The 27,999-nt window shown below is 41.6% G+C and overlaps 1 protein-coding gene across 1 annotated transcript in view; it reads right to left on the bottom strand.

Moving 5' to 3' along the window:
- MYOF (myoferlin) overlaps positions 1-27,999 on the bottom strand; it is a 171,877-nt gene that overhangs the window by 111,786 nt on the left and 32,092 nt on the right. Inside the window, exons 4-5 of the mRNA XM_043475971.1 lie at positions 12,165-12,273; positions 9,189-9,276 (exon numbers count right to left, since the gene is read on the bottom strand). Of these exons, the coding sequence (XP_043331906.1) occupies positions 9,189-9,276; positions 12,165-12,273 (197 nt within the window). The remainder of the gene's footprint in view (positions 1-9,188; positions 9,277-12,164; positions 12,274-27,999) is intronic.

Here is a 27,999-nt window from a genome sequence, read left to right as displayed (position 1 = left end):
GTCTCTGCCTGTGATATTAACTTTGCTTCTCATGACAAGGTCTTGTTAAATGGTGGTACTGGTTAAGGCAGAATTTAATTACCTTGGGCAAAAGGTCACTGCAAAATCAGGACCAAGAGTTAGTATGATACAATCAGTGCAAGTTAAAAAGTATGAAGCAGAACAGTAGAGAGTAAATTTCTAAGCATGAAAATATTTTTGGAGATGACATGCTGATTTATCTGGAATATTTAATAATAACTTTGCTGGGTTTCTAACATGCTAGAATAAATGTCAGCATTCAAGCATGAGCAATTCATTTCTCTCCACTCTGGTTTTTGGGGTAAATCACACTATATAGGCCCTGAGAATCTTATGGAATAGTTCCAATACACTGACCAAAGCAAAGGTACCATAGAAAGGTCTGTAACCAAACAGCAATACAAAGATAGGCTTGCAGAGAAAGTCTGGCAGCATCTGCCTTTGATCAATGGAGGCTGTGAGCCCATCTGGGAAATGCTGCACCAAGAGCTCTGAGTCCGGACAAGATAACATTAACCAGATTAAAATGGTCAACTCTAGGGCTTCTCAACATGAGCTCCAAAACTGGCCTTCTGGAGCTTCCCTGGTGATCCAGTGGCTAAGACTCCATGCTCCCAATGCAGGGGGCCTGGATTCAATCCCAGGTCAGGGAACTAGATCCCACATGCTGCAACTAAGAGTTCACAGGCCGCAACTAAAGATCCTGCAAGCCTCAAGGAAGACTGAAGATCCAGAGCGACACAACTAAGACATGGTGCAGCCAAATAGATTACTGAAATGAATAATATTTAAAAACGAAAACATCATCAGCCTTCATCAGGATCCCCTGGAAGTTCCTGTTAACCATACAGACTTGGGGGGATTGTACTTCAGATCAACTAAAGTCTCTGAAGATAGGTGCTGGAAATCTGTACATTTAAAGATTTCCCCTGATGATTTTACTGTGTCTAAAATTTAAGAACCATCTGTTTATTATGATCACCTTGATTTTCCTAATACAATCAATTTGCTGGACAAAGCCAACTAGAGACCTAATCATGGAAAGAGTGCCTACAGTTGACGTTCTAACACATCAGTCATGTTTCAGGGCAGGTCTGAACAACAGTCCCTTGTCCAGAAAGTTTTCCATGGATCCTCAAGGTCTATTCACCCTCAGTCTGGGGGCTTCCCTGGTGGCTCAGTGGTAAAGAATCCGCCGGCCAATGTGGAGTGGTAAAGAATTCACTTCCCTGGTCCAGGAAGCATGTCACGGAGCAACTAAGACCTTGTGCCACACCTATTGCTCTAGAGTCTGGGAGTTGCAACCACTGAGCCCACTTGCCCTAGAGCCTGTGCTTCACAACAAGAGAAGCCACTACAATGAGAAGAGCCTGCATACCACAACTAGAAAGTAGCCCCCACTTGCCACAACTAGAGAAAAACCCACACAGCAACAAAGACCCAGCACAGCCAAAAAACAATTTTTAATTTAAAAATAAATATTCCATTAAAAAAAAAAAAGATCCTCAGTCTGGCACTCCTAGACCTCAGGAACATGCTTCCCTTTTATTACTCTCTGAATGTATCAGTCACTTTGGCCTATACTCTGGTGTTCACCAAAATGCCCTTCTTGAACAAAAATTTAAACCATATGTATTGCTTATCCACCATTCACTCATTCATTCATTCACTCAATCAACTGAGCATTTATTGAACAATTATGGTTTTCCAAGTGCTGTACTAGGTCATAAAGATACACAGTTGAAATATAGCCAAAAAAGTCTTTTCTCTAAGAAATTGTTTCCCACGTAATAATTAGCTTAGTCTTCCCTTGAGGAATTTATTATATTCAGCTCTGATCTACAATTATGTTTATATCTTACCTTTCTACTGAAACACAAGCTCCTTGGTGGCAAACAGTACATTTCTCTCTTCTGTATGCTCCATAGACAGGTGCCAGTAAATGTTTTCTGAACTGGACTGAATTTAATTTCAAGCAAAGTGACTTTGGCATCCGTGGAATGAAATGAATTTGAAGCAGCCAAGTCTAGCTACTTTTTTTTTTTTTTTTTGCATTTCTAGCACTGAAGGATGTACACTTTTAACAGACTGTTCTTCAAAAATAGATGTGAGATTTTAAAAATAGTTTATTCTGGCCATGGGAATGTAGGTTCCAGTCAAACTAAATGACATCTGGCAAATCAAGTCAGCAAAATAACAAATTTTCAGAAGGTCAAGCCTGTGGTCAAGTGAGTCAGTCCACCCCTCTGTCATAGGAACAGTCTCAAGAGGCAAGCAAAGAAAAGTGGACTTTTTGACACCACACATGTTCAGTTAAGTCACCAAGGCCCCAGGGTACACAGCCTTTGCCATTTTGACATTAAGAGCTTCAAGGAAGCCTTCCTTAAAAATGAACCTCTTAAGGAATGCCCAGATTGTCCAGTGGCTAAGATTCTGTGCTCCCAATTCATGGAGCCAGAATTCAATCCCTGGGGAACTAAATCCCACACGTGCAACTAAGAGTTTGCATGCCGCAACTAATGATCCCACATGCAGCAATTCATCGAAGATCTCACATGTCACAACCAAGACCCAGTGTAGACAAATCAATTAAAAAAAAAAGAATCCTTTAGATACAATACCAAAGATCTGATCCATGAAAGCAATCATTGATAAGCTGGGCTTCATTAAAATTAAAAACTTCTACTCTGTGAGATACAATATCCAGATAATTAGAAGATAAGCCAAGATGGTGAGGAAACATTTGCAAAAGACACATGTAATAAAGGACTGTTACCCAAAATATACAAAAAGTCTTAAAACAAAACAAAATAAAATAAAATAACTCTTAAAACTTGACAATAACAAATTAAACAACCTGATTTAAAAACAGGCCAAAGATCTTAACAGAAACCTCATCAAAGAAGACGCACAGTTAGCAAATAAGCATATGAAAAGATGTTCTACATCATACATCATCAGAGAAATGCAAAATAACACAATACTGACAATACCAAATGTTGACAATATGGAGCAACATGGATTGCTGGTGAGAATGTAAACTGGTACAGCCACTTTGGATGGCAGTTTGGTTGGTTTCTTACAAACTACATATACCTTACCCTATCACCCAGCAATCATGCTCCTTGGTATTTATCCAAAGGAGTTGAAAACTTAGGTCCACACAAAAACCTGCACACGGATATTTATAGCAGCTTTACTTATAATTACAAAACTTGGAAGGAACCAAGATGTCTTTGTGGTAAATCCAGACAACAGAGTATTACTCAGCAATTAAAAAAAAAAAGATCTATCAAGTCAAGAAAAGACATAGAGGAACCTTAAATGCACATTACTGAGTGAAAGAAGCCAATTGGAAAAGACTGCATACTGTATGATTCCAACTCTATAATATTCTGGAAAAGGCAAAACTAGGAGACAATGAAATCATCAGTGGTTTCCAAAGGTTAGGGGGTGTGGCTGGGGAGAAGATGAATATGCAAAGCACAGAAGATTTTTAGGGCAGTTAAAATATTCTGCATGATACTATAACAACAGATATATATCATTATACATTTGTCCAAACCTTGGAGTATACAACACCAAATGTGAGCTCTAAGGTAAACTATGGACTTTGGATGATTATGATATGTCAATGAAGTTTCATCCTTTGTAAATTAAAAAAAAAGTACCATTGTGCTGAGTGACGTTCATAGTGGGGAAAGCCATGCATAGGCGGGGGCAGGGGGTATATGGGAAATCTCTATGTAGTTTTCTCAATTTTATGGTAAACCTAAAATTGCTCTTAAAGAGTACTTAAAAAAAAAAACAACCTCCAAATTGTTCCATTCCCATAATCTATGATCATAATTAGTTTCTTCAACTTGCAGAGCTGAATTTTTCTGAAAGTCTGCACTTCTGTGTTCTCTCATTAATATTTCCAACTTCTTCTTTGCACAACCCACTATGTGGATGGTAACCTTTAAAATCAATATCAGTAGTGGTGAATAGTGGTTATCACAGAAGGGTGAGAGGTCTGTATGTTCTTATGTCTTACATTCCCTGTGATGTTTATCATTTTATAAGCAGATACTGCTTTTGAACTAAAAAACAGCCCCAACAAAGTCACATTTTAAACTTTGAAAAGATGTATTTAAATTAGAGGGAGTGGACTCATTACTTTTATATAAAATTGTAACATTTTTTAAAGAGTCAATTTAAGGGAAGTGATGGGACTTTCCTGGCGGTCCAGTGCAGTAGTTAAGACTTTGCCTTCGAAAGCAGACGGTGCTGATCTCTAATCAGAGAGCTAAGATCCCACAAGTCTCATGGCCCAAAAGCAAAACATAAAACAGAAACAATATTGTAACAGATTAAAGACTTTAAAAATGGTCCACATAAAAAAAAAAAAATTTAAAAAAACCTTTAAAAAATTTAAGAGAAGTGGAAAAACCAATTTCTGGGCCTGATCGTCTGTATGTTGAAGTCTGCAATGGCAGGAGGTGTGGTTGCGTTGCTGTTATTTCTCTGTCTCATGTTTGTCAGTCCTATTTCCCCCAAGATTGTAGGCTGTAGGTTTTTTGTTCCTAGGATCTTCCCTACTGTTGAGTTTTACTAAGGACTCAAAGATACCCTTGCTTAGTTGAATTGTCATATTAAGACAAAAAGAGTTTTATCTTAACACATCCAGATAATCTAGAACATTGAAAGTTTTTTAAATGTTGAAGAAAAGTTTCTTTTAGCCGGATTATGAAATTGATATTCAGAATGCTACCCTTAACCCAGTCATGGTGACGGTTAATCTTGTAGAACAAAGACAGTACTTCCGGATCAAAGAAACCTGTTCATTTTTTGAAGAGAAAAATTTCACTGTCATTTCACACTTTAACATAAAATTGTCCTGTGTACACAGCTCATCAATATTCTTTGTTTGAAATCCAAATAAAAGGAACCCAAGTTCTGGCTCATTTCCTATCTCCATCCAGCAGTATCAGATATTAAAAAGAATTTATGAAGCAGATCTTGGCCACCCACCACAGAACCTGCTGGGAGTCAGCTTCCTAAAAGGATAGGAGACTCAGTCCACAAGCATTGCTGGAGCTCAGTGCTGCCCAGACAACCCATGAGGAGAAGGAGTCTCGGGGAAAGGGAGTCTGGATGCAAGGGTTTTCTCCCCAGTGAGTTTAAAAGTTCAAGAGTTGATGCTTTTCTCATTGCTAAGGAAGCAGCCTTTGCTCCAGGGAAATGGCATGTTTTCTGAGCTTGGGCTCACAAGAGTCCGTCTCAGGAGATGGGACCTCTGTCTATACTCCCAACAGCTTGATAAACTGTTTATTCTCAAAGTCTTCCTGGTCCACTAAGACACATTCTGTTTTTTTCCAAATATTTAACAAGAAAGCACTTAGTCATCTCAGCGTGACTCAGATCATTCTTTTCTAATAGCTCTGCTTTTTAGAAGAAACAATTTGAATGTTCATAAAGACTGAGGCACTCAAATGAACTCATGACTACAAGTCACCCAGAATTATTTTTTGTAATAATAAAAATAAAGACCACATTCAGGTAGGACTTACTCTATGACAGGCACTGGACTGAGTGCTTTCTATGTATTCTCATTTAATCTTTGCAGCCACATCATGATGTACTACTATGTTCCTCACCTTACAGTAAAAGAAAACAGAGATTCAGAAAGGCTAATGACTTAACCAAGGTCACACGGCTAATTAACAACAGACACAGAATCCAACCTAGGCCAGTCTGACTCCAAAACCCTTGCTGTTATCCATAATGTTATACCTTCAAGAAAAGTCTTGTCTCCAAACCTGGCTGAAAGTTCCTGGAGAGCAGGAGCTGTATCTTAAAGAATTTACCACCCTCAGCACTGCAGCACCAAGCAATGAATCAGAATACCCAACAACCAATTTCTTTACTCCATAAATATTCAATACTAAGAATCTGTGTGGTGCTAGTTCACTGTAAACTATAAGTTTATGCTTTCTACTTGAATGAAGCTCAGAGCTATTTTCGCCCCCCTCTAAAAGCCCAGCTGAAAGGGTATCACAAAAGGGCTCATTTAACATCCTGGCTCTTGAAATGGAATAAAGACAATGAAACTGCCTTTTATCTATCAGTATACAGGGGCTTCCCTGGTGGCTCAGACAGTGAAGAATCTACCTGCAATGAGGGAGACCCAGGTTTAATCCCTGGGTTGGGAAAATCTGGAGAAGGGAGTGGCTTCATTCCATTATTATGGCTCCACTAAACACTGGGTCTGCTCCAGTATTCTTGCCTGGAGGATTCCATGGACAGAGGAGTCTGCAGAGTCAGACACGACTGAGTGACTTTCTTTCACTATATAGGGTTGAATAGTGTCCTCTCAAAAGTCATGTCCATCTGTAACCTCAGAATGTGACCTTGTTTGGAATAGGGTCTTGCAGGCATAATCAAGTTAACTGGAGATCACACTGGATTAGGGTGGACTGAATCCAAAGCCTGGTGTCCAAATAAGATGAGAAATTTGGACACAGACACACAGAGAGCAGCATGTGAGACAGACACCAGGGCGAACACCATGTGATGACAGAGGTGGGGACTGGAGTGATGAATCTACAAGCCACGGGACACCAAGAACTGGCAGCAACCCCCAGAGGCTGGGACAGAAACGTGGAACAGAGTCCTTAGAGGGAACCAACCGCTGGACACTTTGATTCCAGACATCTAGGCTCCAGAACTAGAGAGGACACATTTCCATTGGTCAAGTCACCAGTTTGTGGTACCTTATTACAGCAGCCTTAGGAAGCTAAGAAACAGGAAACAGGAAGTGACCCAGGGAAAATATCAGGGTAAGAAAAGGCACCCTGCTTCTCCCAAGTCAGTGGCTCCAGCAAACAGCCCGCCAGTTGGGGGTGCCTTTTTTGCGCCAAAAAGTACCCACTGTCCTTCCCAGGCCAGAGCAAATGCTGATGAGTGCAGGCATTGGTGGAGGTGGTGGGAAGGAAATGGGTTGGACCACTCGGGCCATCCCCTCATGGAGTGCTGCTCAAGACCCCACTCCTTCCTCTGTGGTGCATCCATCATCACTGCTGTGACAGCAAAGGGAGCCACAGATGTTCTCAGCCATTGCGGGGCCTTGTGAGGCCGAGAGTTAGAGGACCAAGCAGCGTGACCAAGGTGCCACTGGGAAGGTGAAGGCAGAGTGCATTGCTGATGTGTTGGTGTCCTTGTAAGAGGTAAGGGGCTATGTCAGTCATAACTATCTCTGAGGAAGGAAGAGCCAGGTAACTAATGCTGAACACACAACTGCCAGGTCAATAAATAGGTCCAAACCATAATAGTGAGCCATTTGCAGGGTGGGTGAGTGGGGGCAATGTCTGGGATGAGGCTGAGACAGACAAAGTCACACAGCAAGGGGACAGACACTACAGGGCAGGAAAGGAGGTGCTGCTGCAGGTGCCGAGAAAACCTCTCAGGTGGTCAAAGCGCTGAGTTCTGAGAAACGCAGAGAAGAAAGGTCCTGAGAACCAAGACTGGCAGGAACCGGGGTTACGGCGCCTCTCCAGGAAGGAGAATGTCCAGGTGGCGGTGAGTGTGGCAGGGTGAGCGGGCCCTCCCTTCCTGGGGCGCATGTCAAGGCTGGGGAGACGGGGCTGTCTGGTGACACACCTTCAGGCAGAGGAAGGCAGAGAGAGACGTGAAGCATCATGTCACCCTGGAAAGACACCAGGAGGAGGTCGGACTCCGCTGTGTGAAAGGCCAGACTGTCTTATAGATGTCCATCCACCTGCAGCCCCAAATTTACCCTGAGACCTAACCCCATCCAGAGCAGCACCCAATGGCCCTGAATGACCCACAGCCCACGTCCGAGCACAAGGTGGGTTGTGCAGCCAGAAGGCCTTGGTTAAAGGAGAGAGGGGCTGTTGGGAGGTGGGAAGGGGTTGTGGCCAAGCGGGAGAGAGGGACTCCAACCCGTGAGACAGGGGACTGAGCGCACAGCCTGGTGACGGCACAGTTAGGGGGTGCAGACATGTGAAGAGAGAGACCACTCCTGAGACTCACAACCAGCTGACATCATCCAGGGTGCAAGCTACAAACCCTAAGCAAAGCCTTGCCTGGGACCTCCTGCTGGAGTCCATGTGGTGGGCGGTCTCATGTGAGGTTGCTCAGTCAGGTACCCAAGCAGGAACCTAGGAGGCTTTCCAGAATAGACCCCCACTCATGTCCTGCCTTTTTTCTGTATAATAGATTTAGTCAAAGAATAAATTTCATCAGAGAGGTAAGAACATGCAGAAAGAAAGAACAGTCAAGCCAGACAAAATAACAATACTTTAGCTATGAAGCAAAGTCAAAGACTTTTAGTTCTTCAAGGACTATATAGATAATATTCTGAGCCATGTCCTTTGAGCTGTTTTGCAGATACTGGAACCCCAACCAGGAGGAAGAAGTTCACTGTATGCTGCCCACAAGCTCATAGACCCAAGACTGGTTGGAACCAGAAGGTTGATGATGCTAACTCCCAATTACCTCACCCCCAACCAGTCAGAAGAATGTCCACGAGCTGATCACACCCAGCTCCTTGAACACTGAGACTCTTCACTACTTCCTCCAGGGTGAGACACAGTCTTGAGGCATTAGCCAGCTGTGGCTCTTTTGCCTGGCAAAACAATAAAGCTACTTCTTTCTACTTTATCCAAAACTCTTTAAGCTGGCACCTGTGTACAGAGGCTGAATTTCAGGAACAGCAAGGAACTGTCTCACTGTCACTTCTCCTTTAAAGGGTATTTGGTAGACTCTTGTAATGTCCCAATTCAGGGCAGCTCCACCTGCCTCCTGGGCCCTCTCTAGGTAGGCAGGGAAGTTTAGAGAGTCTGAAAGTGAATAGTGAAAGTGTTAGTCGCTCAGTCACGTCCAGCTCTTTGCGACTCCATGGAGACTAGCCCACCAGGCTCCTCTGTCTATGGAATTCTCCAGGCAAGAATATTGGATTGGGTAGCAATTCTCTTCTCCAGGGGATCTTCCCAACCTAGGAATTGAACCTGGGTCTCCTGCATTGCAGGCAGATTCTTTACTGACTGAACCACCAGGGAAGCCCATAGAGAGTCTAGTGACAAGGAAAGCTTTCCTGGTGAGTCCTTGTGTCACTTTAGTAGATTCCCCTACTGAAGGCTGGGCCTTCAGGAGAGTCAGCTTACCTCCTATGCCTGGCATGCTGGTCCCACCGGGGTCATTTGGATGTGGAGCTGAAGGTGGATGATAGCCAATCACCAGGTCAATTGTGGCCTGGGTAGAAAAAGTCATAGCAGATAGAATCAGTGCAGGGCATCAAAATGCTTCAGACACAACACAAATCAATTCAGCAGCAGTAAAATTTCTCGAAGAGGTGAGCAGGGGGATGGGAAAGTGAGAAGAGAGAGAGAAGGGTGACACACCCTCCACTGTTCGTATCTTCCCAAATGTGAGCCCAGGTGAACTGGGAACGCCTGCAAAATCAGGTGCCTGGTACAGGTTGCCAAGTGTATTATTGCTAAGGGGCAGCCTCATAAACCGGAGGAAAGTTGTGACAAGCAAGCATGAACTTGTCATGAGCCTCTTTCCTAGGCTGGAGATGGCCTCCAATCACAGAATTACAGTTCCAGAGGCTCATTCTAAGTGATTAAGGTTTTTGTTCGCTCATTGACATCTTTGTTAATTGCTGAAATTTATTTTCACACTCCTCTCCAAAAAGATTTTTATGTGGCTAATGAAAAGTTATAGAATAATGTGATTCATAAAATGGGGTTCAAAAAAGGGAAACAAGTCTGTTGAAAGAGGAAACAAATATGCAAAATATGAGGCTAAATATAAGTACCACTCCTCTTGACCCCAAGTTGGCTAGAAGCCAAGGCAAGTAGAAGAACAGAAAATGTTACATAAACTTTCGTTATCAGAAAGGAAGAAACATACTAAACTCATTATAGGAAATAAAATTATTTCCATTTAAAAAATCTGAGTTAAATTCCTCATGTGGAGCATCATTTTAGTGCAGTTTCCTATACTTTCATATTTAATGAACTGATAAAATTTCAAGAGTTTGCTAGTGGGACTCAACATAGCCTCACTAATTTTGTCAAACGCATGCCCACAACTACCATCTACTTTTACAAGCATTTCACAAAATAAAGGATTTAAACAGCAAAAATGAGGAAGGATAAATCTCAGAATAAAAGATGTCCTTTGTAAATAAAATGGGGTACACTCACACTCTACCCAGGTTATCAGATAAAATATAGGGCATAAAATTGGGGACATACCTATCCTACAAAATGACTCATCATTTATCTGAAATTCAAATTTAAATGGGCATCTCCCACACTTTCATTTGCTACTTTTGCTGCACCTGGTAAACTCTAACACACACACACACATTATGTATTGCCCTGTTTTTTTCCCACCTGTCTAGTCATCAGTGAATATTTCCACATGGATCAGCATATTCTTTGCCAACTTAGGAACTATGACCTGGGAGACACTGAACAAGAAAGTAAATGATGTCTCTGACAGCAGTTCCTTGGCAAATATAGAATTGGAAGAGCAGTGTCTCATGGCTACAAGTGACCACAATAGGAACACTGGATGCAATCAGGGGCTCAACTGCCAAACTTAATCCAAGAATTCAACTTTCAAACCCTAGAAGAGTCCATGAATGGCTTGACCTCTGTATCAGTGGTTTCCCAATAACCTCAGGATTCTGAGGTGCTGAAGGCCCCCCAATGGGGGTGAGAAGATACCAGGGGGCCAGGACTTTATACTTCCTTACTCCATTCAATCAGCACAATTCTGCCATTTCAGGGTTCTACATATGCTTTCCTTCTCTGCTTTAAAGAGAAGAAAAACACCCAGAAATATCACTGCCTTATGTATCATCTTCCCTTAGTATCATTCCTCTCAGTCTGGTTTTGAGTAGATAGATGAGAGCTGATGTTCTGAATGTACGTTTTATGATTAGAATGCTAACTAAAAGCAAACCTATATGTTTTGGAGACTAGACTAGCAAAACTGACATTCCTAATGGGCATTAATGTATTCTTGCCTACAGGGAGGGCCTCTTTTACTTTAAACTTTCTCCCATTTGCCCAGGCTCCCATGCAAAATAAACTGTTCGGAAACTGAAGGCATCAGAAGTTAACAAGACAAAAGCTCTATGAGTGCTTGTTTTACTTTAAACTTTCTCCCATTTGCCCAGGCTCCCATGTAAAATAAATTGTTCAGAAAATGAAGGCGTCAGAGGTTAACAAGGCAAGTTTTATGAGTGTTTGTTAGCAATCTTAAGAAATCTGAGGTATTTAGCCGGTGGCTCAGTGGTAAAGAATCCACCTGCCAATGCAGGAGACATGAGTTTGATCCCTGGTCCAGGAAGATCCCACATACTTCAGAGCAACTAAACCCATGAGCCACAATTACTAAGCCTGTGCTTTAGAATCTGGGAACCACAACCACTGAAGCCTGTGCACCCTAGAGCCTGTCTGTGCTCAGCAAGAAGAGAAGCCACCGCAATAAGCCTGTGTGCCGCAACTACAGAATAGCCCGCATAGCAGTGAAGATACAGCACAACCAAAAAATAAATAAATAAAATTATTTTTTAAAAAAATCTGAGAGTTGTGATACTTGAGTCAAATTTTTTAAAAGCACATTTCAGAAAGTCTCTCTCTCTTCTGGTCTCATATCAGACAATATCAGTGTACACTCATTTAGAGAGGCTGTGATCAGAAAACATTCAGCTGCCAATACAATTATAAAGATCATGATATGAACATCTTGATATTCTGGTCTAATATTAATGAATTACCTTCCATAGAATGTTTCAAAGTACGTCTGACACACGAGCTACACTCACCACGCAAATGTTAACACCTAAGTGAATACACACAAATCTGTACTAAGTGAGGGTCCCACTCAAGCTATAGCATTCTGCCACAGAAAATCAAGTTTATCTAACCTGCAGTTCTGTCAGTAAGAGTATAGGATGAGGCCATATCACTTGCAAACACACCTATTTATCTCAAAAACAATAGGTTTGTGTATGTGTGTTTGTGTGTGTAGTGAGCTAATATAATGTCACACTTATCTTAATGAATCTTTGTGCTTAACCATCTCACTTCAAAGCCATTCAATAAGAGGGAAATGCTCACCCCAGTCTCTTGCCCCCTTTCGTTTAGCAGGGAGATCAGTTTGTAGGGCAGTGATCTGCTCTGGTCACCCATCAGGTCCTTCAGGGCTATGGTGGCCGTGCCAATTAACCTGCAGAGAAAAGAGAGCACACAGCAACCTACATAAGAGGCATATTTCCATTTAGTCAATGGACCTCCCAATTCTCTTACTGTTCATATGTTATCATTAAAAATCACTCATAATGAAATGTGGGCCATTTTGTGCTCTCCTTAGCAGGATATTTTGACAGTAAACATCACATATTAGGTATCACTTATCCATAACAAGTAGTCATTTCAACAGTCACACTATGATACCTGTGAAATTGCAAGTCACAAATGAAATCAATGGGTGAGAGACAAAGACTGAATATAGCCCTGAAGAATCCAGGGAGAGAGAAAAATAGGACAAAATTTAGGCATTCTTCTGTAATGGAAATGTAAAAGAACTCATAAAACATTGCCTACTCTAGTGTGGGACGATATGAGAGAATAGAATTAAAACATGTATATTACCATATGTAAAATAGATGACCAGTGCAAGTTTGATGCATGAAGCAGGGCACTCAAAGCTCTGTGCTCTGGGACAGCCAGAGGCATGGGGTGGGGAGGGAGGTAGGTGGAGGTTTCAGGATGGAGGGATGCCTGTACACCCATGGCTGATTCATGTTGATGTATGGAGAAAACCACCATAATATTGTAAAGTAACTAGCCTCCAATTAAAATAAATAATTTAAAACAAAAAACAAAACAAAAAAACTGCCTACTGTAAAAACATCCCCTCAAGTTGACCTTCTTGAAATGTAAATAGGTTGCTAGTTTACTGATGGAGGAGCTTCCTAACCAAACACTATGGAGCATCATTCAAAAGTAGGATGTGTGTACTTATCTCTCTTCCAAGACCCCAAGGAATTATATTCAGCCTCTACCACCTAGCCATCTACCTCTTGTATTTTTTTGTTATACCCATTCATTAGTTTTATCATTCATTAATGATAACATACAGTATTTGCCTTTTTCTGTCTTTTTTCACTAAGCATAATACCCTTTAGGTCTGCCCATGTTGTGCAAATGACAAAATTTCATTCTCTTTTATGGTTAACATTCCATTGAGAGAGAGAGAGAGAATGCCACATCTTCCTTTAGTCATTCATCAGCTGATGAACACTTAGATTGCTTCCATATCTTCGCTATTGTAAACAATACTGCTATAACATTGGGGTGCAGATATCTCATTGAATTAGAGTTTTTGTTTTTTTTGGATATATATCCAAGTAGAATTACTGGATCATATGGTAGCTCTATTTTTAGTTTTTTGAGGAACCGCCATGCTGTTCTCCATAATGGCTGCACCAATTTACAATTACAACAACATACTAGGCTTCCCTTTTCTCCAGATCTTTGCCAACATTTGTTACCTGTGGTCTTTCTGATGATGGCCATGCTGACAGGTGTTAGGTGATATCTCACTGTGGTTCTGACCATCTACCTCAGTGTACACAACATACTGGTGCAGAAATACACCTGTGCTCCTCCTCACTAGAGTAAAGCTCCTGGATGTGTTTCCTGTTGTTCATTACTCTAACCCCAGAGCATGGGACATAATTTTTTTTCATTAATAGATATTTACTGAATGAAGGAAAGAAATATTTTTTTGTAGTTAGGACACATGATCAAAAAAAATTTTAAAGAAGACACATCCCCAGGGAGTTAGTCAATACAAAAGTGTAACCTGTGGAATACAGTCTGTAAATTGGGGGTTATAATGTTTTAACGTATTATATGATATGAGAGTGGGTGAATCAAAGGAGTTTCTTTTGTGAGTAAAAGTCGCTCAATCGAGTCCGACTCTTTGCAACCTCATGGACTATATAGTCCATAGAATTCTCCAGGCCGGAATACTGGAGTGGGTAGCCTTTCCCTTCTCTAGAGGATTTTCCCAACCCAGGGATCAAACCCAGGTCTCCCGCCTTGTAGGTGGATTCTTTACCAGCTGAGCCACAAGGGAAGCCAAAGAATACTGGAGTGGGTAGTCTATCCCTTCTCCAGTGGATCTTCCTGACCAAGGAATTGAACTGAGGTCTCTTGCATTGCAGGTGTATTCTTTACCAACTGAGCTATCAGGAAAGCCCTTTTGTGAAGTGTAATCAAAAGGCAGAGTGTCCAAGGCTGTGCTCTCAGTATAGATACTGAAAAAGGAAAACAGACATAGTAAGAATTTTTTAATGTTATTTACTTATATCTTGTCTATATTTGCAGTGACTTATACCAACCAACAGCAGATATGATAGCATAGAATATCATTAGAATAAATGAGAAAGCTGAACATCAAGTCTTCAAAACGACAGAAGAAATTCCTTATATCAAAAAACCCATTGTGAAGAAACTCTAGTTGAGAATAAAAAAAAAGCTTTTGGCTTTCAAGCAAAAACAAATTCAAGAATGTTCCCCCTGTGGAGAAATATTCATTGTATTTAAAAATGTAGTACATTTTCTTTTAAAAACCAGGAAGTGAAAGTTGATGTCAACATAGATACATTATTTTTAACTGACATATATCTGTATTCTCCTCTCCTACTCGGACCTCAGAAATTGGACCAGATTGTAGATCTGGGTTCTGTCATCCAATCACATATGTCTAGTGACTTGGAATAAGTGACTTCACTTTCTGTGTATAAGTATATTGTGCTGTGCTTACTCGCTCAGTCGTGTCCTATTCTTTGTGACCTCATGGACCGTATAGCCCACCTGGCTCCTCTGTCCATGGGATTCTCCAGGCAAGAATACTGGAGTGAGTTGCCATGCCATCCTCATAGATATACTGCACAAGACCAAAGATTGTGATGCACCCTGTATCACATAATTTACCCAGCAATGTGAACCATTTGCACATAGTTTCTTGGAAGAGTGCACCAACTTGGACCAAATACACACACAACATTAAGTCAACCGTGATGGGTTCTCATCTCTTCTAATATCACAAGTAGAGTCAGTCAATGACAATGGAAAAGAAAAATTTTGCTTCCAGAGGATTAAGAGTGAACTTTCCAGGCCTTTTAGGTCAATACAGAAATTAGTTCTCTCTGTTAATGCTGAGAATTGATGGGACCTTTACAGAGTAATTTTTCAGATAAGTATGTTCATTCAATATGTCAGTTTGCTTTTTTATTTTAACATGAGTTTATGTTTTATTCTCACTTGGATTTTTATTTTCCTGATATATTAAGGACAAGGGACTGTCCAGGACTCCATCTCCACCTGATGAAACAGGGAATCATCACACAAGGTGAGAGCACTTGAAAATCTCTTCCACTCTCCCTCAGCCCCACAGGGTGCAAGTTTTCATGAACTTCTCTCCATATTTTAAGACAGTAGGCCAAGGGGTTGGCCAATTTGTTTTTTAAAACAAGAAAAAACTGGAAAACTTTCTCCAAACATACAAGACATACAGTTGGCCAACAAACACAAGAAAAAAATGCTCAACATTAATTATTAGAGAAATGAAAATTAAAACTACAATGAGGTATCACCTCACAATGGTTAGAATGGCCATCATCCAAAAAATCTAAAAACAATAAAAGCTGGAGAGGATGGAGAAAAGGGAATCCTCTTGCACTGTTGGTGGGAATGTAAATTGATATAGCCACTATGGAAAGCAGTATGGAGATTCCTTTAAAAACTAGGAATAAAACTACCATATGACCCAGCAATCCCACTACTAGGCATATACTTCAAGAAAGCCATAATTCAAAAAGACACATGCTTCCCAATGTTCACCGTAGCACTAATTGCAATAGCCAGGACACAGAAGCAACCTAGATGTCCATCAACAGATGAATGGCTAAAGAAGTAGTGGTACACGTATACAAAGGAATATTACTCAGACATAAAAAAGGAATGAATCTGAGTCAGTTGAAATGAGGTGAATAAATCTAGAGCCTGTTATACAGAAAGAAGTAGATCATAAAGAGAAAAACAAATATCATATATTAACACATACATATGAAATATAGGAAAAAATAGTACTGATGAACCTATTGCAGGGCAGGAATAGAGATGCAGACATAGAGGACAGATTTGTGGACACAGTGGGGGAAGGAGAGGGTGGGACGAATCGAGATAGTAGCACTGACACTTATACACTACCATGTATAAAACGGGAAACCACTGTATAAAGCAGGGAGCTCAGCCAGGTGCTCTGTAATGACCTAGAGGGGTGGGACAGGGTGGGCGGCTAGGGAGGGAGGCTCAAGATGGATGGGATGTATGTATACTTATGGCTGATTCACACTGTTATATGGCAGAAACCAACGCAACACTGTAATTATTCTCCAATTAAAAATAGATCGAAAAAAAAAAAGAAAAAAAAATAGATCGAAAATAATAGAGCCCAACAATGAGGACTTTGAACAAGAATTTGAAATGTCATTTGTCAAATGTCTGATAGAAAATTCAATCAAGTGGAATTATTGACTTTGGTAGCCAACTGTGACAGCCTGAAAAAGATATATTTTTGCTCCTTTAAAGTAAAATTAAAGTTAGAAAATGTTCAAGTCTAAGAAATGTGACAACTACCAGTTTAAAAGTTATCTAACTGGTACTCACCCTGAAAGACATGGAAACACACTGGATTTTCTTCCTCATGCTTCCGTGATTCATAACCTAACTTTATGATTAAAATCACAATATTGTACATTGAACATGTACTGGTCTGCTTTTGCTAAAGCTTAAATGACCTGAATCTTTATTAACAATATATAATTCCCAGAACAAAACAAAAAATACATGACGGACACCGCTGAAGTAAAAAAAAGGGCTGGTCTGGAGTTGGATGGACATTTATTACCATCCATGCCACTAACAACTTGAACTGGATAATTCTTTGTTTTAGGGAGCTGTCCTGCACCTTGTCAGGTGTTTAGCACCCTGGCCTCTACCTACTGGAGCATCTCTATAACATTGCCAGTTGTCCCCTGATAGGTGAAAACATCACAAGTTGAGAACCATTGGATTGGACAAATCCTGTTCTAGACCTAACTCAGTGTCCCAACTTCCTTTGAGATCTTGGCTAAGTCACCCAAATCTGAGCCCCCTTCGTTATCTGTAAATGAGTAGACTGAAATAATTCCTCAGACCCTTTTTAGCTCTGGAAGTCTGCTACTGGCTTACACATCAATGCTCCTAAAGTGAAAGTGAAAAGTGTTAGTTGCTCAGTCCTGCCCAACTCTCTGTAACTCCATAGACTGTAGCTACCAGGCTCCTCTGTCCATGAGATTTCCCAGGCAAGAATACTGGAGTGTGTTGCCATTCCCTTCTCCAAGGGACTTTCCCAACTCAGATCTCCCACATTACAGGCAGATTCTTTACTGTCTGAGCCCCCAGGGAAGCCCCATCAATGTTCCTACGTATGTCTATTCAGAAAACTATCTCATGTTATGTATTTATTTTCTTTTAAAGCCTTTGTTTGTTGATTTGTGGGGGGTGGGAAATATCTAGAATATCTCCATAATGAACAATCCAGAATAGTAGGCAAGCTTTCTGCCTTCAAAAGTATTGGCCTATAACATTAGGAGTCAAATGTAGATTCCCACAGGGTATCAGGAGAAAAGATGAGGCCAATAACAGAAACGTGGAATACAGTGAGTGTTAGGTACGACAATAAGGAGTGATGGAATTTTGGCTAACTGGGGAGAGCAGGCTTGCCTAAAACACAAAGCCATCTGCTGGCCCTTCATGGCCGTGAAAGGTTTTACAGCCTCCATTCTGACTCATCCAATATCTGCTCCTTTTCCTTCCCCATGAGAGGGTGTAAAGGATGGAACATATAACAGACCAGGAATGGAATGAAAATTTAGCAAATCACAAAGTCTGACCACAATTCCTTCTTCCAGGAACCTTTAGTCTCCTTTCTTAAAATTTGCTTTTTCATCATAAAATTCTTATGTTTGGGGGTCTGGGGGAAGGAGATGTGAAAGAAAACTTACAAAAAAAAATTTCTTTTTATGCAGTAAAGATGGTGTGTGTTTAGATGAAAGCCTAGAAAGATTTTAATCTCCCAAATATTTTTCACAGTAGAGTGAGCTGAAGAAAAATGTAAAGTTTACAACTTCTAAAAGATTTCACTGTAAGTTGAAGAACCCATCCCCTATAGTGAGTCTGAACTTTATAGGACTCTGAAGGCAAGCCTGGCCTGGCCTGTTTTCTGTGATGTTGCTTGGATACAAAATACAGTGAGAGACTGGGAAATGATGACTTGGCCTCCTACACAGGGAATAAGAACAGTTCAGTCAGACCAGAAGCCAATTTCCTTTAAAGGAGGTGATACTAAACCAAAAACCCTTTTTCTTTCATATTACTAATGCTATAAATGTGCTAAAATGTTATGGTGTGGCAGTAATGAGGAAACTTTGCCCTGTGTTTCCATAGAACAATAAGAGTCTCCCTCACTGACTCCACTGAACACTAAAACAGATGGACCACGTCTCAAAAAGAAACTTTATAGTGAAAGAATCTCAAGGTTCTCCCCTTTCCTTGTGGAGTTAATAGACAGCCGATGAATTCTGAAATGAAGAACCAGTCCTGCTCCTATTCCTTTCAGGCCACGAACGCCCATATAGTTTGTTGTTGGTTCTCTATGTGACATCAAACTCATTCTAAGCCATAGAAGCGACTACTTGAAAGTTAGATGTTAGGTTTGGGGGAAATAGAGAGTTTAAACCAGTCAACTCAATCATGCAAGTGTTGGTCAAGAACTTTTTTTTTCTTTCTTGTTAAAACAGAATCTAGTGTTTAAAAAAGCAAAGGAAAACATTCTCCCCACTGGCCTGAACGCAAATGTTAACAGCTGCATGCCACTGCAGTGAGTAAGGGCTTTGCTGGCCGAGTTCTTAATCAGGGGAACTCACATCTAGCAGGCTGCTCTGAGCACCAGAGCCACAGCATAGGAAGGTTTATTGGAAATTCCCTCATGAAGGGAAGGAAAAATAAGTTGGAGGCTGGAAAGTAAATCACACACTACTTCTGCTCCCTGGGGCTGCAGAACTCCAACTTTCCATCCTCCTAGGGGGAGTGACAAGCCCCAGCTGGGCCAGGGACAAACGCTTTTTTGAACAGCCCCCGGGGCTCCTGCAGGACCGTGACCTGCCCACCCTCTGAGGCACTGGGCTCTCCACCAGCTGGCCTTTGTCACGTGAGCCAGGCTGGGAAGGCCAGTGGGGATGCTCGGCTGGGGCTGCTTCCTCCCACACACTTCTCCCTGGCCCCCTGGCCGGTATCAGTCAAGCTCCTCCCTTGGTCCCCGAGCCAAAAGGTGGGACAGCCAAGTCCCACACCTTGCTTTCTACCAGATGGGCAGCCACGGCAGCCAATCCCATCACAGGGAACCCTGGCAAGCTCCTAGCCAGGTCTCCCATCCACTTCACTTATGGGGAACCCTCTGAGTCCCCCAGCCAGCCTACCGTTTCCCTCTGGATTAGCCCATAAAACTGTTCCTCAGAGTGTGGTGCCCTGCAGCAAAGTCAGCAGGGTGGTTACACATTCCCAGGACCCTGAGTCAGACTTTTCCTTTAGTTAATTCTTATACCCAAGAAGTTTGAGGAACAATCATCTAGAATAGGTGGAGGGGTGGGTGGAGGGCTGAGGGGTAGGGAAGGCAGTTGGCAAAGCCAGATCTGGGGAAAGGGGAACATGTGCAGTTTTTGTTAAAGTACATCCAGTGTCACCATACAGGTTCACATTTGAGAAATGGACACAGAAATCAATAATTTAACAGAATAATGTAGGAAGCAGAACTCCATCAAAACCTACTTGGCTGGCCTAGTTACCTGCATCCTCCCATGGCTTCCCCTCCTTACTCCACACTGAGACTGTCTAAGGGCCTTGAGGCCTTTGTCCTGCTCATCACAAGGAGGCAGGGGTTTTAGAAAACCTAGAAGCTCCTAGCCATGTAGTGGTTTCCAAACCTAGCCATGCACAAGCCCCCTGAGGTGGAGGTGTAACAAACTCTGTGTCCAGATTCTAGAATCACTGACCTAGCCTAGACGCTGTGGTAGGATTTGCAGGATTCAGGGACAGCCCCTCTGAATCGTAGCCCTTGCCACAGACGGTGTCACTTTAACAGGGGAAGGAGCTGAGTAGAAGCCCAGCTCTCCTCCCCAAAGCCCTCCAGGGCAGAGAGGCTATGAGGCCAGGGGTGGGTTAACTAGCCTAATGCCTGGCATGTAGAAGATGTCCAAGAGTTACTTCTCGAATAAATGATGTAACTGGCTATTTTGCTATTTGCTCCTGACCAATTCTGCTATTCATTCAGTCCTCAAAGTTCTGACTCTATGCGTGCCTGTTCTAGACAGTTCAGCAGAACTCCCAGGCTCTGTCTCTAATGCCTCATCCATTAGAATCAAAGTAGTAGTTTTCATTCATTCATCTATCCATCCATCCATCCATTCATTCATTCATCAATCAAGCACCTGGACCTTATAAAGGGGAGCAACATAACATAGTGATTAAGTACTTGGAGCTAAGCAGAGCTGACTAATTCAGACTTATCCTTGTTCTACAGATAGTGTAACTCTTCTGAGCCTCAGTTTTTTCATCTGCAAAGTGGGGGTGATGGCAGCTCCTACCTAACAGTACTGTTATTAATGATTAAAGGGATGATCTAATAAGTGGTTAACATTGCTTTTCATTATTATTTCAGACACTATTCTAGAAAAAGGAATCTTAAAAATCAAAGGACTCCAAATCAGTGCTTACAGGGAAAGCTTGCCTGAACTCATGCACAGCATAAACCTCAGGGAGGCAGGTTTATCTATGTGGAGTGTGGGCAGGCGGGCATGAATGAACAGATAAGAACCCTTTGTAACTGCCCATAGCCATTTCTATACAATCACTGTGCACTGTTCTTAAAACTAATCCTTTCTCTTATTTACATCAAATAGCTCCCTCCCCACCCTCAATGCTATATATACCGTGAATCTGCATGGAAAACAATTTTTATTTTCAGGGTTAGACAGGAAGTAAATTTCAGCTGTAGTTGAATTCTCATAAAACCCAAATAGTGGAATCAGAATGAATTTTTAAAGCCATAGGTCTCATAAGACTTTTCATTATAAAACAGACCCCAGAATAATCCTTATATAAAAAGTCTTTCTAAACCAGCACGTGTACCTGCACACAAAAACACACTTTACCCTGTCTTTTCTCTGTTTCCCTTGCTTCATTCTTCTTCATCATACTTACAACCATCTGATAAACTATATGTGAATTTATTTTTTATTGTCTGTTTCCTCCATTCAGATGTGAGCCCCATGAAAGGCATGTAGAACCCCAGCACCTAGAGCAGTATCTGACATTGCAGGCATTACCAAACATTTGTTGAATAAACTAACTGATATATCACTGAAGACAGTCCAATGATCTTGCAAATGATTTATAGGTTATAAAGCTTCCTCTCCTAAGAGATAGTCCTCCAAGTGCAATTAGAAGATAATTACAGCTCTTGGCATTATGAAATGCCTTTCTCTTTCAGTCTCTCTGGGTGTTTTTCTCCAGGGCTGTGATCCACCTTTACTTACTGGCAAGATGGTAACGGATGCCAGTGGGGCTGCAGCAGCTACTTAATTGGTCCCCCCAAACAGTGGGCTTAGCCTTTCCAGCACCCAGAGCCAGCCAGCCCAAACCAGCTTTGATCTTTGCAGAGCTCTGCCGCTTCATTGAAAACACAGAGGTAAAAAGAAATCAGAACTGGGAATTCTGTTTCAAGTAATATCTGCCTCCAGTTTTGATTTTTACAGAGCCTCAGAAGCTACTCTAGGCAGAAAACCTGCCTGAACCCTTCTCAACCACCACAGTGGGGAAATGGAAAGGTCACGGGGACAGCCTCAGTAAATCCCACTGTCAGGTTAACACGTGGCAACAGCAGAAGCCAGTCTCACCATTAGGGTAAATAAAAATATTGAAAGCTTGAACACAAGGTCTTTTGTACATCAGAAAGCAAAAATTTCTCATAAGCAATACCACACTGTCCCATCAAATTAATTTCATTCCAAATTACAATTTTTCTATTTTCTCTAAGAAAAAACAAAAAACAAACGCAAAAATACCTTTGCCTAGGGAGTCAGTATATTTCATAATCCAAGCTTGCCCTTTTTCTAATTCTATAGCCCCAAGTACCATCTTGCAAGTGTGTGTTATTTATGATATTCACTCACTTTCACATCCTGGCACCCTGGCCCTCACCCCCCCACACACATACACAGGAAATAAACCCTGGAAAGTCTGAGGTTAAATTCTGGATTTATCAGGTTAAATCCACGGGGTTCCAATTAAAGAGCTGGATGACTTCAAGAAACTTCGTGAACTTCTCTGTGCCATACTTTCCTCAACTTTAAGATGTCAATAAGCCTGTCTGACTCAAAGTCATTATAAAGATTTAAACCAAATATGTGTGGAGCAGTTTTAACACAATTCCTGGTCCATGGTAAGCCCATAATAGATATTTGCTATTATGTTGTTCATCATGAAATTTATTTTTTTCTTAATTATATTAAATTTGCCCTTTATTGAGGAAGTAATCCAGCCACCATTATGAAGATAAAGAATCTTGCCAAAGACCACCCAACCAGTAGGTAGCAGAGCCAAAATCCAAACTAATCTCATGATCACACAGCTGACCACTTGTCTGCATCACTTCTTATGCAAGAATTTGGGTAAATTTCCTCTTAGGTATATTGTGAAGTCATTTGTCATCTCCTTCTTACTCATACATAAGTAAAACAGATGATTTACTTTCAGATGATGTCTCCAACTTCGCTCTGCATGTGTGTGGGGGTATATGTGATGGTTTCGAATGTACAAGTACGCACATATGGAGGGGAAAAAAAGAGTACTAGAAATGCAAACTCTTAGATAATTATGGTCATTTTATCTCAGATGTTGTAATTTGCATCTCTACCCATTCAGTTTGGATTTAATATATCTTCCACTTCTCTACTTTACATGCTCAAGCTTTCTTCTACTTTCCCAAACCTGTAGAATATGATAATACCTGTTTCATTGTCTATGCCTACTCATAATATCATCTAATAGTGTATCTGTTTAATAATGATTTTTCCGTCTTTTTCTTCACATTACTGAGGTAAAGTCCTTCTGAGTACCTTGTTGTTGTTGTTGTTTATTGGCTAAGTCATGTCTGACTCTTTGAGACCCTATGGACTGTAGCCCTCCAGGTTCCTCTGTCCATGAGGATTTCCCAGGCAAAAATACTGGAGAGGGTCGCCATCTCCTCCTCCAGAATACTACCTACTGCTCATGAATTAGAAGGTTTTCCCACTCCAGATGGTGGAAATTAACTATTCTCAGCCCTCAGGTAGTTTCCTCATTGACTCACCTCATTGACTCACCTGAAGAGTCAAGAGGAACACTTTGGAAAAAAAAAAAGAGGAACCCTTTGCAAACCTTAGGAATGGTGTAGGTGTGTGTGTGTGTTACATGGTTGTGTGTATGGCTCTAGATTTCCACCTGTACCTTCTCAATTTGGAAGACAGCTAGGATCTGCCCACTTAGCACTGCAGCCTGGAAATGCTCTCCAGGCTGGAGGCTGGGTACTCAGGGGACTCGGCTCATTCACCCCCCTCCTGGGGATGTCTGTCCTGTGCAGCCAGTGTCCAGTATCTGAAGCCACTGTGGCATGTATTTCATCTACTTTTTTCATTGTGTCAGCTGAGAGGGCAAACCTGGTTCCTGCTACATCATCTTGGCATGAGCAGCATACACACTGATCTGAAAACTTGTAAAAATCTTTCATTCCTACATTTCCAGGCTCCTGAAGATGATTTTTCCTTAGGAACTCGAGTGGAGCACCAGCAGGGTCAGGATGCCAAGGGATCAGGGTCTCAGACTCAACTCTTCTGAACCTCGGGTCTCATCTCCACTTCTCAAGGTCATTGTGATGATCACATGAGATGAGATACCTCTCTGAACTCATCTTATAGGGAATGAGCTTAAGTGATTTATTACTCAGTAGCATGAAATGATGGCTTAAACTCTTACTTAGGAAGGAGGTACCAATACTCTGATAATGAGTGGGGGTTTCTTTTTTGGGGGGCAAGACTATAAAAATTTAAGCTAGGGAGTTCCCTAGTGGTCAGGATTCAGTGCTTTCACTCCAGTGGCCCAGATTCAATCCCTGATCAAGGAACTGAGATTTCACAAGCCTCACAGTACAGCCACAAAAAGGTAAAAGATAATCATTCCACCTACATTTTGGTTCCTCTAGGTGGTCACAGGTTTTCAGTATAATGGAAAAGTCAAGAGTACACCTGACCCTGAGCAGATGACTAAACCTCTCTGAGAAAAAAGTGTGTGTGTGTGTGTGTGTGTGTGTGTGTAACTGGTAGGATAAAGTATTTGAAGGGCTCATTAAGGGACAGCCACCTTGCCTGTCTGCAAAGGGAACTCTCGTTCTTCAGTTGCTGGGAAAAGCCTTCCACTCTGACATTTCAGCTAAAAACACCATTTCATGTTCATCATGTGACCAAGGGTTCCTCTGGCTCTTCCCTCACCCTCTTTCAGTTCACAGGGTTGGTTGAATGACTGTAAAATGAGGAAGAAGAGAGTCTGCCCAGAACAGCCCCACCAGCCCCCTGCGCCTGGGGAGGGACACTGCTGATGTGCCAGCGCTGTGAGTGTTCAGACTGCCCGGTCCAGTTCTGTGGGTGTGGGCTCTGAGCTCAGGCAAACCCAGGCAGCCCAGTGCAGTTTGCTTACATGCCCCGGGGCTGCAGACTCTGCCAGACTGTGCTGTTCACACAGTTGGTCTCCATGGCAACAGAAAAGCCCACAGGCATGGCATGCCTTAAGCCTTTAGAAAAATCCTTCGCCCCCACCCAGTGCTTCCGGTGATGGAGACTTCTGTTCCCACAAGAGCGGTGAGCACAGACCCAAAGCAGATCTTTAGCAGAAAAGCCTAGCAGAAAACACGAGGCCAAAATACACAAATATTTCGGACAAACAAACCTACAATATTGCCCTGCTGTCATCCAAGAGGCCCCTGTGTTTTCAACAGGTATAAAATAAATATATAGTGTTCTCCCAGTATTGTTTTCCCTGCTTCCTAACTGATTCCTACATCCAACCTCCATACAGAAAGCTTAAGCAGTATTTTAAAAACGAAAGTTAGCTCATACTCAGTACTCTTTAGTGGATTTCCATCCTGCTAGGAATGAAATCCAAAGCTTGCACCATGGCTCAACAAAGTCAGGTATGTTGTGGCTTTGCTGATCTCACCTCCTTCCCCTGTCCCATCCCTCTGACCTCCTGATCTTGCTCCAATACCCTAAGGACACTCCTACCTCAGGGCCTTTGCACTTGTTCTTCTCTCTGCCAAGAATATTCTTTCCCCCAGAAAGGTGCACGGCTCATTCTTTCAGTTTGTTTAGGTGTCTGCTCAAGTGTCACCTTATTACCACCTCATATAAAACTTTCCCCCACTCTCAATAACTATCCTTTTACTCTAGTTTTATTCTTGGGCTACAACAGTTTTCTCCATAGATGACAGCATTTCAGAGAACCTGATCTATTATATATTTCTTCATATATTTGTCCGGAGAAGGCAGTAGCACCCCACTCCAGTTCCCTTGCCTGGAAAATCCCATGGATGAAGGAGCCTGGTAGGCTGCAGTCCGTGGGGTCACTAAGTATTGGACACGACTGAGCGACTTCACTTTCACTTTTCACTTTCATGCGTTGGAGAAGGAAATGGCAACCCACACCAGTGTTCTTGCCTGGAGAATCCCAGGGATGCGGGAGCCTGTGAGCTGCATCTATGGGGTCGCACAGAGTCAGACATGACTGAAGCGACTTAGCAGTAGCAGCAGCATATATTTGTCTTTTTTTCTTCTGTCTCTCTCTCTCTCTCCCAAGTATGTAACATTCAGGAAAGCAACAACTTTTTTTGAAACAGATGAGAGCTCTCAGGCCAGCCTGCCAGGCTTTACTGCCATGTTAAAATAGAGGAGGCATAAAGTAAAGAGGCCTGAACCAGGCTGGTAGCTGTGACCGAAAGTAAGCAGCACATATAAATAAATATAAAATATATTTATATAAAATATAAAAAAATATAAAATATATATATTTTTTAAAAAAATAAAAAAAAATAGCACAGCAGAAATAAAGCAAAGTAAGATCTAGCAACAGATTGGATAGGAGGTAAAAGGTAGAAGATCCAGAGAGACCTGACTGAGGTTCTGAGACCAGTGGTCAGTCTTCACTCTGGTGGCCACCAGCCACATGTGGTGAGGAAGCACTTAAAATGTGGCTAGTCTGGACAGAGCTGTGCTATTGGTGTGAAATACACACTGGATTTCAAAGACTTAATAAAGAAATATGTATGTGAAATGTCTCAATGATTTTCAAAATATAGATTACATATAGAAATGATAATATTGGATATATTCAGTTAAATAAAATATAGCATTAAAATTCTCGTCTGTTTCTTTTTGTTTTATAACATGACTACTAGAAAAAAAAATTTTTTTTAATATTTATTTCTTTAGCTGTGTAGGGTCTTAGTTGCGGCACACAGGTTTAGTTGCCCTGCAGCATGTGGACTCTTAGTTCCCCGACTAGGGAACAAAGCTATGTTCCCAGCAATGGGAGGTGGATTCTTAACCACTGAAACACCAGGGAAGTCCAGAAAGTTTTTAATTACACATGCAGCCTGCACATATTTCTATTGGAGAGGGCTGGTCTAGAATACAAACAGCGGTACTACTTGCAGAAAGAGGAGAAGAAAGAAGAGAAAGGACTGTTAGTAGTGATAGATAGTAGGCTATCTTACTTTCCTAGAACTTTGAAATCAGTGAAATAAAACTGTCCTCTGGGAGCTGGGGTGAAGCTAGAAAATCACATACTTGCTTCAAAGCTGAGATGTACAGCATAACCTTAAAAAGCTAGAATGGTTTTTTGATCTAAAAGAGTAGGACCAAAACCTGCCAGAATGTATTTATGTAGCTTAAGGGGGAAAAAAATGCATCGGTCACAAGAGGCATTGATCAGCAATGCTACACGGGAGAAAGGATCTTATGAAAAGTGACATAGGTACTATCTAGCAAAGCACTGTCCAGGCTATCAGTCTGATGCCAGTAAATAGAAGACCCCAATGACTAGGATGACCATGTAATTTACTGTCCAAACCAAGTCACTGTTGACAACAAAAGGGACATCATAAATCATTGTGCTGGGATAATAAACGAGGACTATCCAAAGTAAATCAGAGCATATAGTCACCCTATCTCAACTAATTTATTCTAATTTATTGCTCTCATTGCAGCCTTCTGATCATACCAAATGTACATGAGGCTAAGACATACATCTGAAAATAAATTCACATTACTAAACACCAGGATGCTTCTTCAACTGATGTGGGCATTTAATATCAGGCTTCTTACCCTCTCCCCCAATCCTGTTATTAATAGTACATCTTACAGTCAATGATATCTTATAATCAAAAATACAGAGTAATTTGGTTTCCCATGTGATAAGACATGAAGGAAAATAGACGTTTCTCCAAAGAAGACAAACAGATGGCCAGAAGGCACATGCAAAGATGCTCAGTGTCACTAATTATTAGACAAATGCAAATCAAAACTACAATGAGGTATCGCTTCACACCAGTCAGAATGGCCATCATCAAAAAGTTTACAGATAACAAATGTTGGAGGGAGTGTGGAGAAAAGGGAAGCCTCCTCCATTGTTGGTGGGAATGTAAACTGGTATAGCCACTACAGAGAACAGTATGGAGGCTCCTTGAAAAACCAAA

Source organism: Cervus canadensis, chromosome 8, assembly GCF_019320065.1.
Source record: "Cervus canadensis isolate Bull #8, Minnesota chromosome 8, ASM1932006v1, whole genome shotgun sequence".
In the NCBI taxonomy this organism is placed as follows: Eukaryota; Metazoa; Chordata; class Mammalia; order Artiodactyla; family Cervidae; genus Cervus; species Cervus canadensis.
The sequence above is the reverse complement of the archived record's forward strand: the minus strand, read 5'-3'. Positions and strand labels throughout refer to the sequence as shown.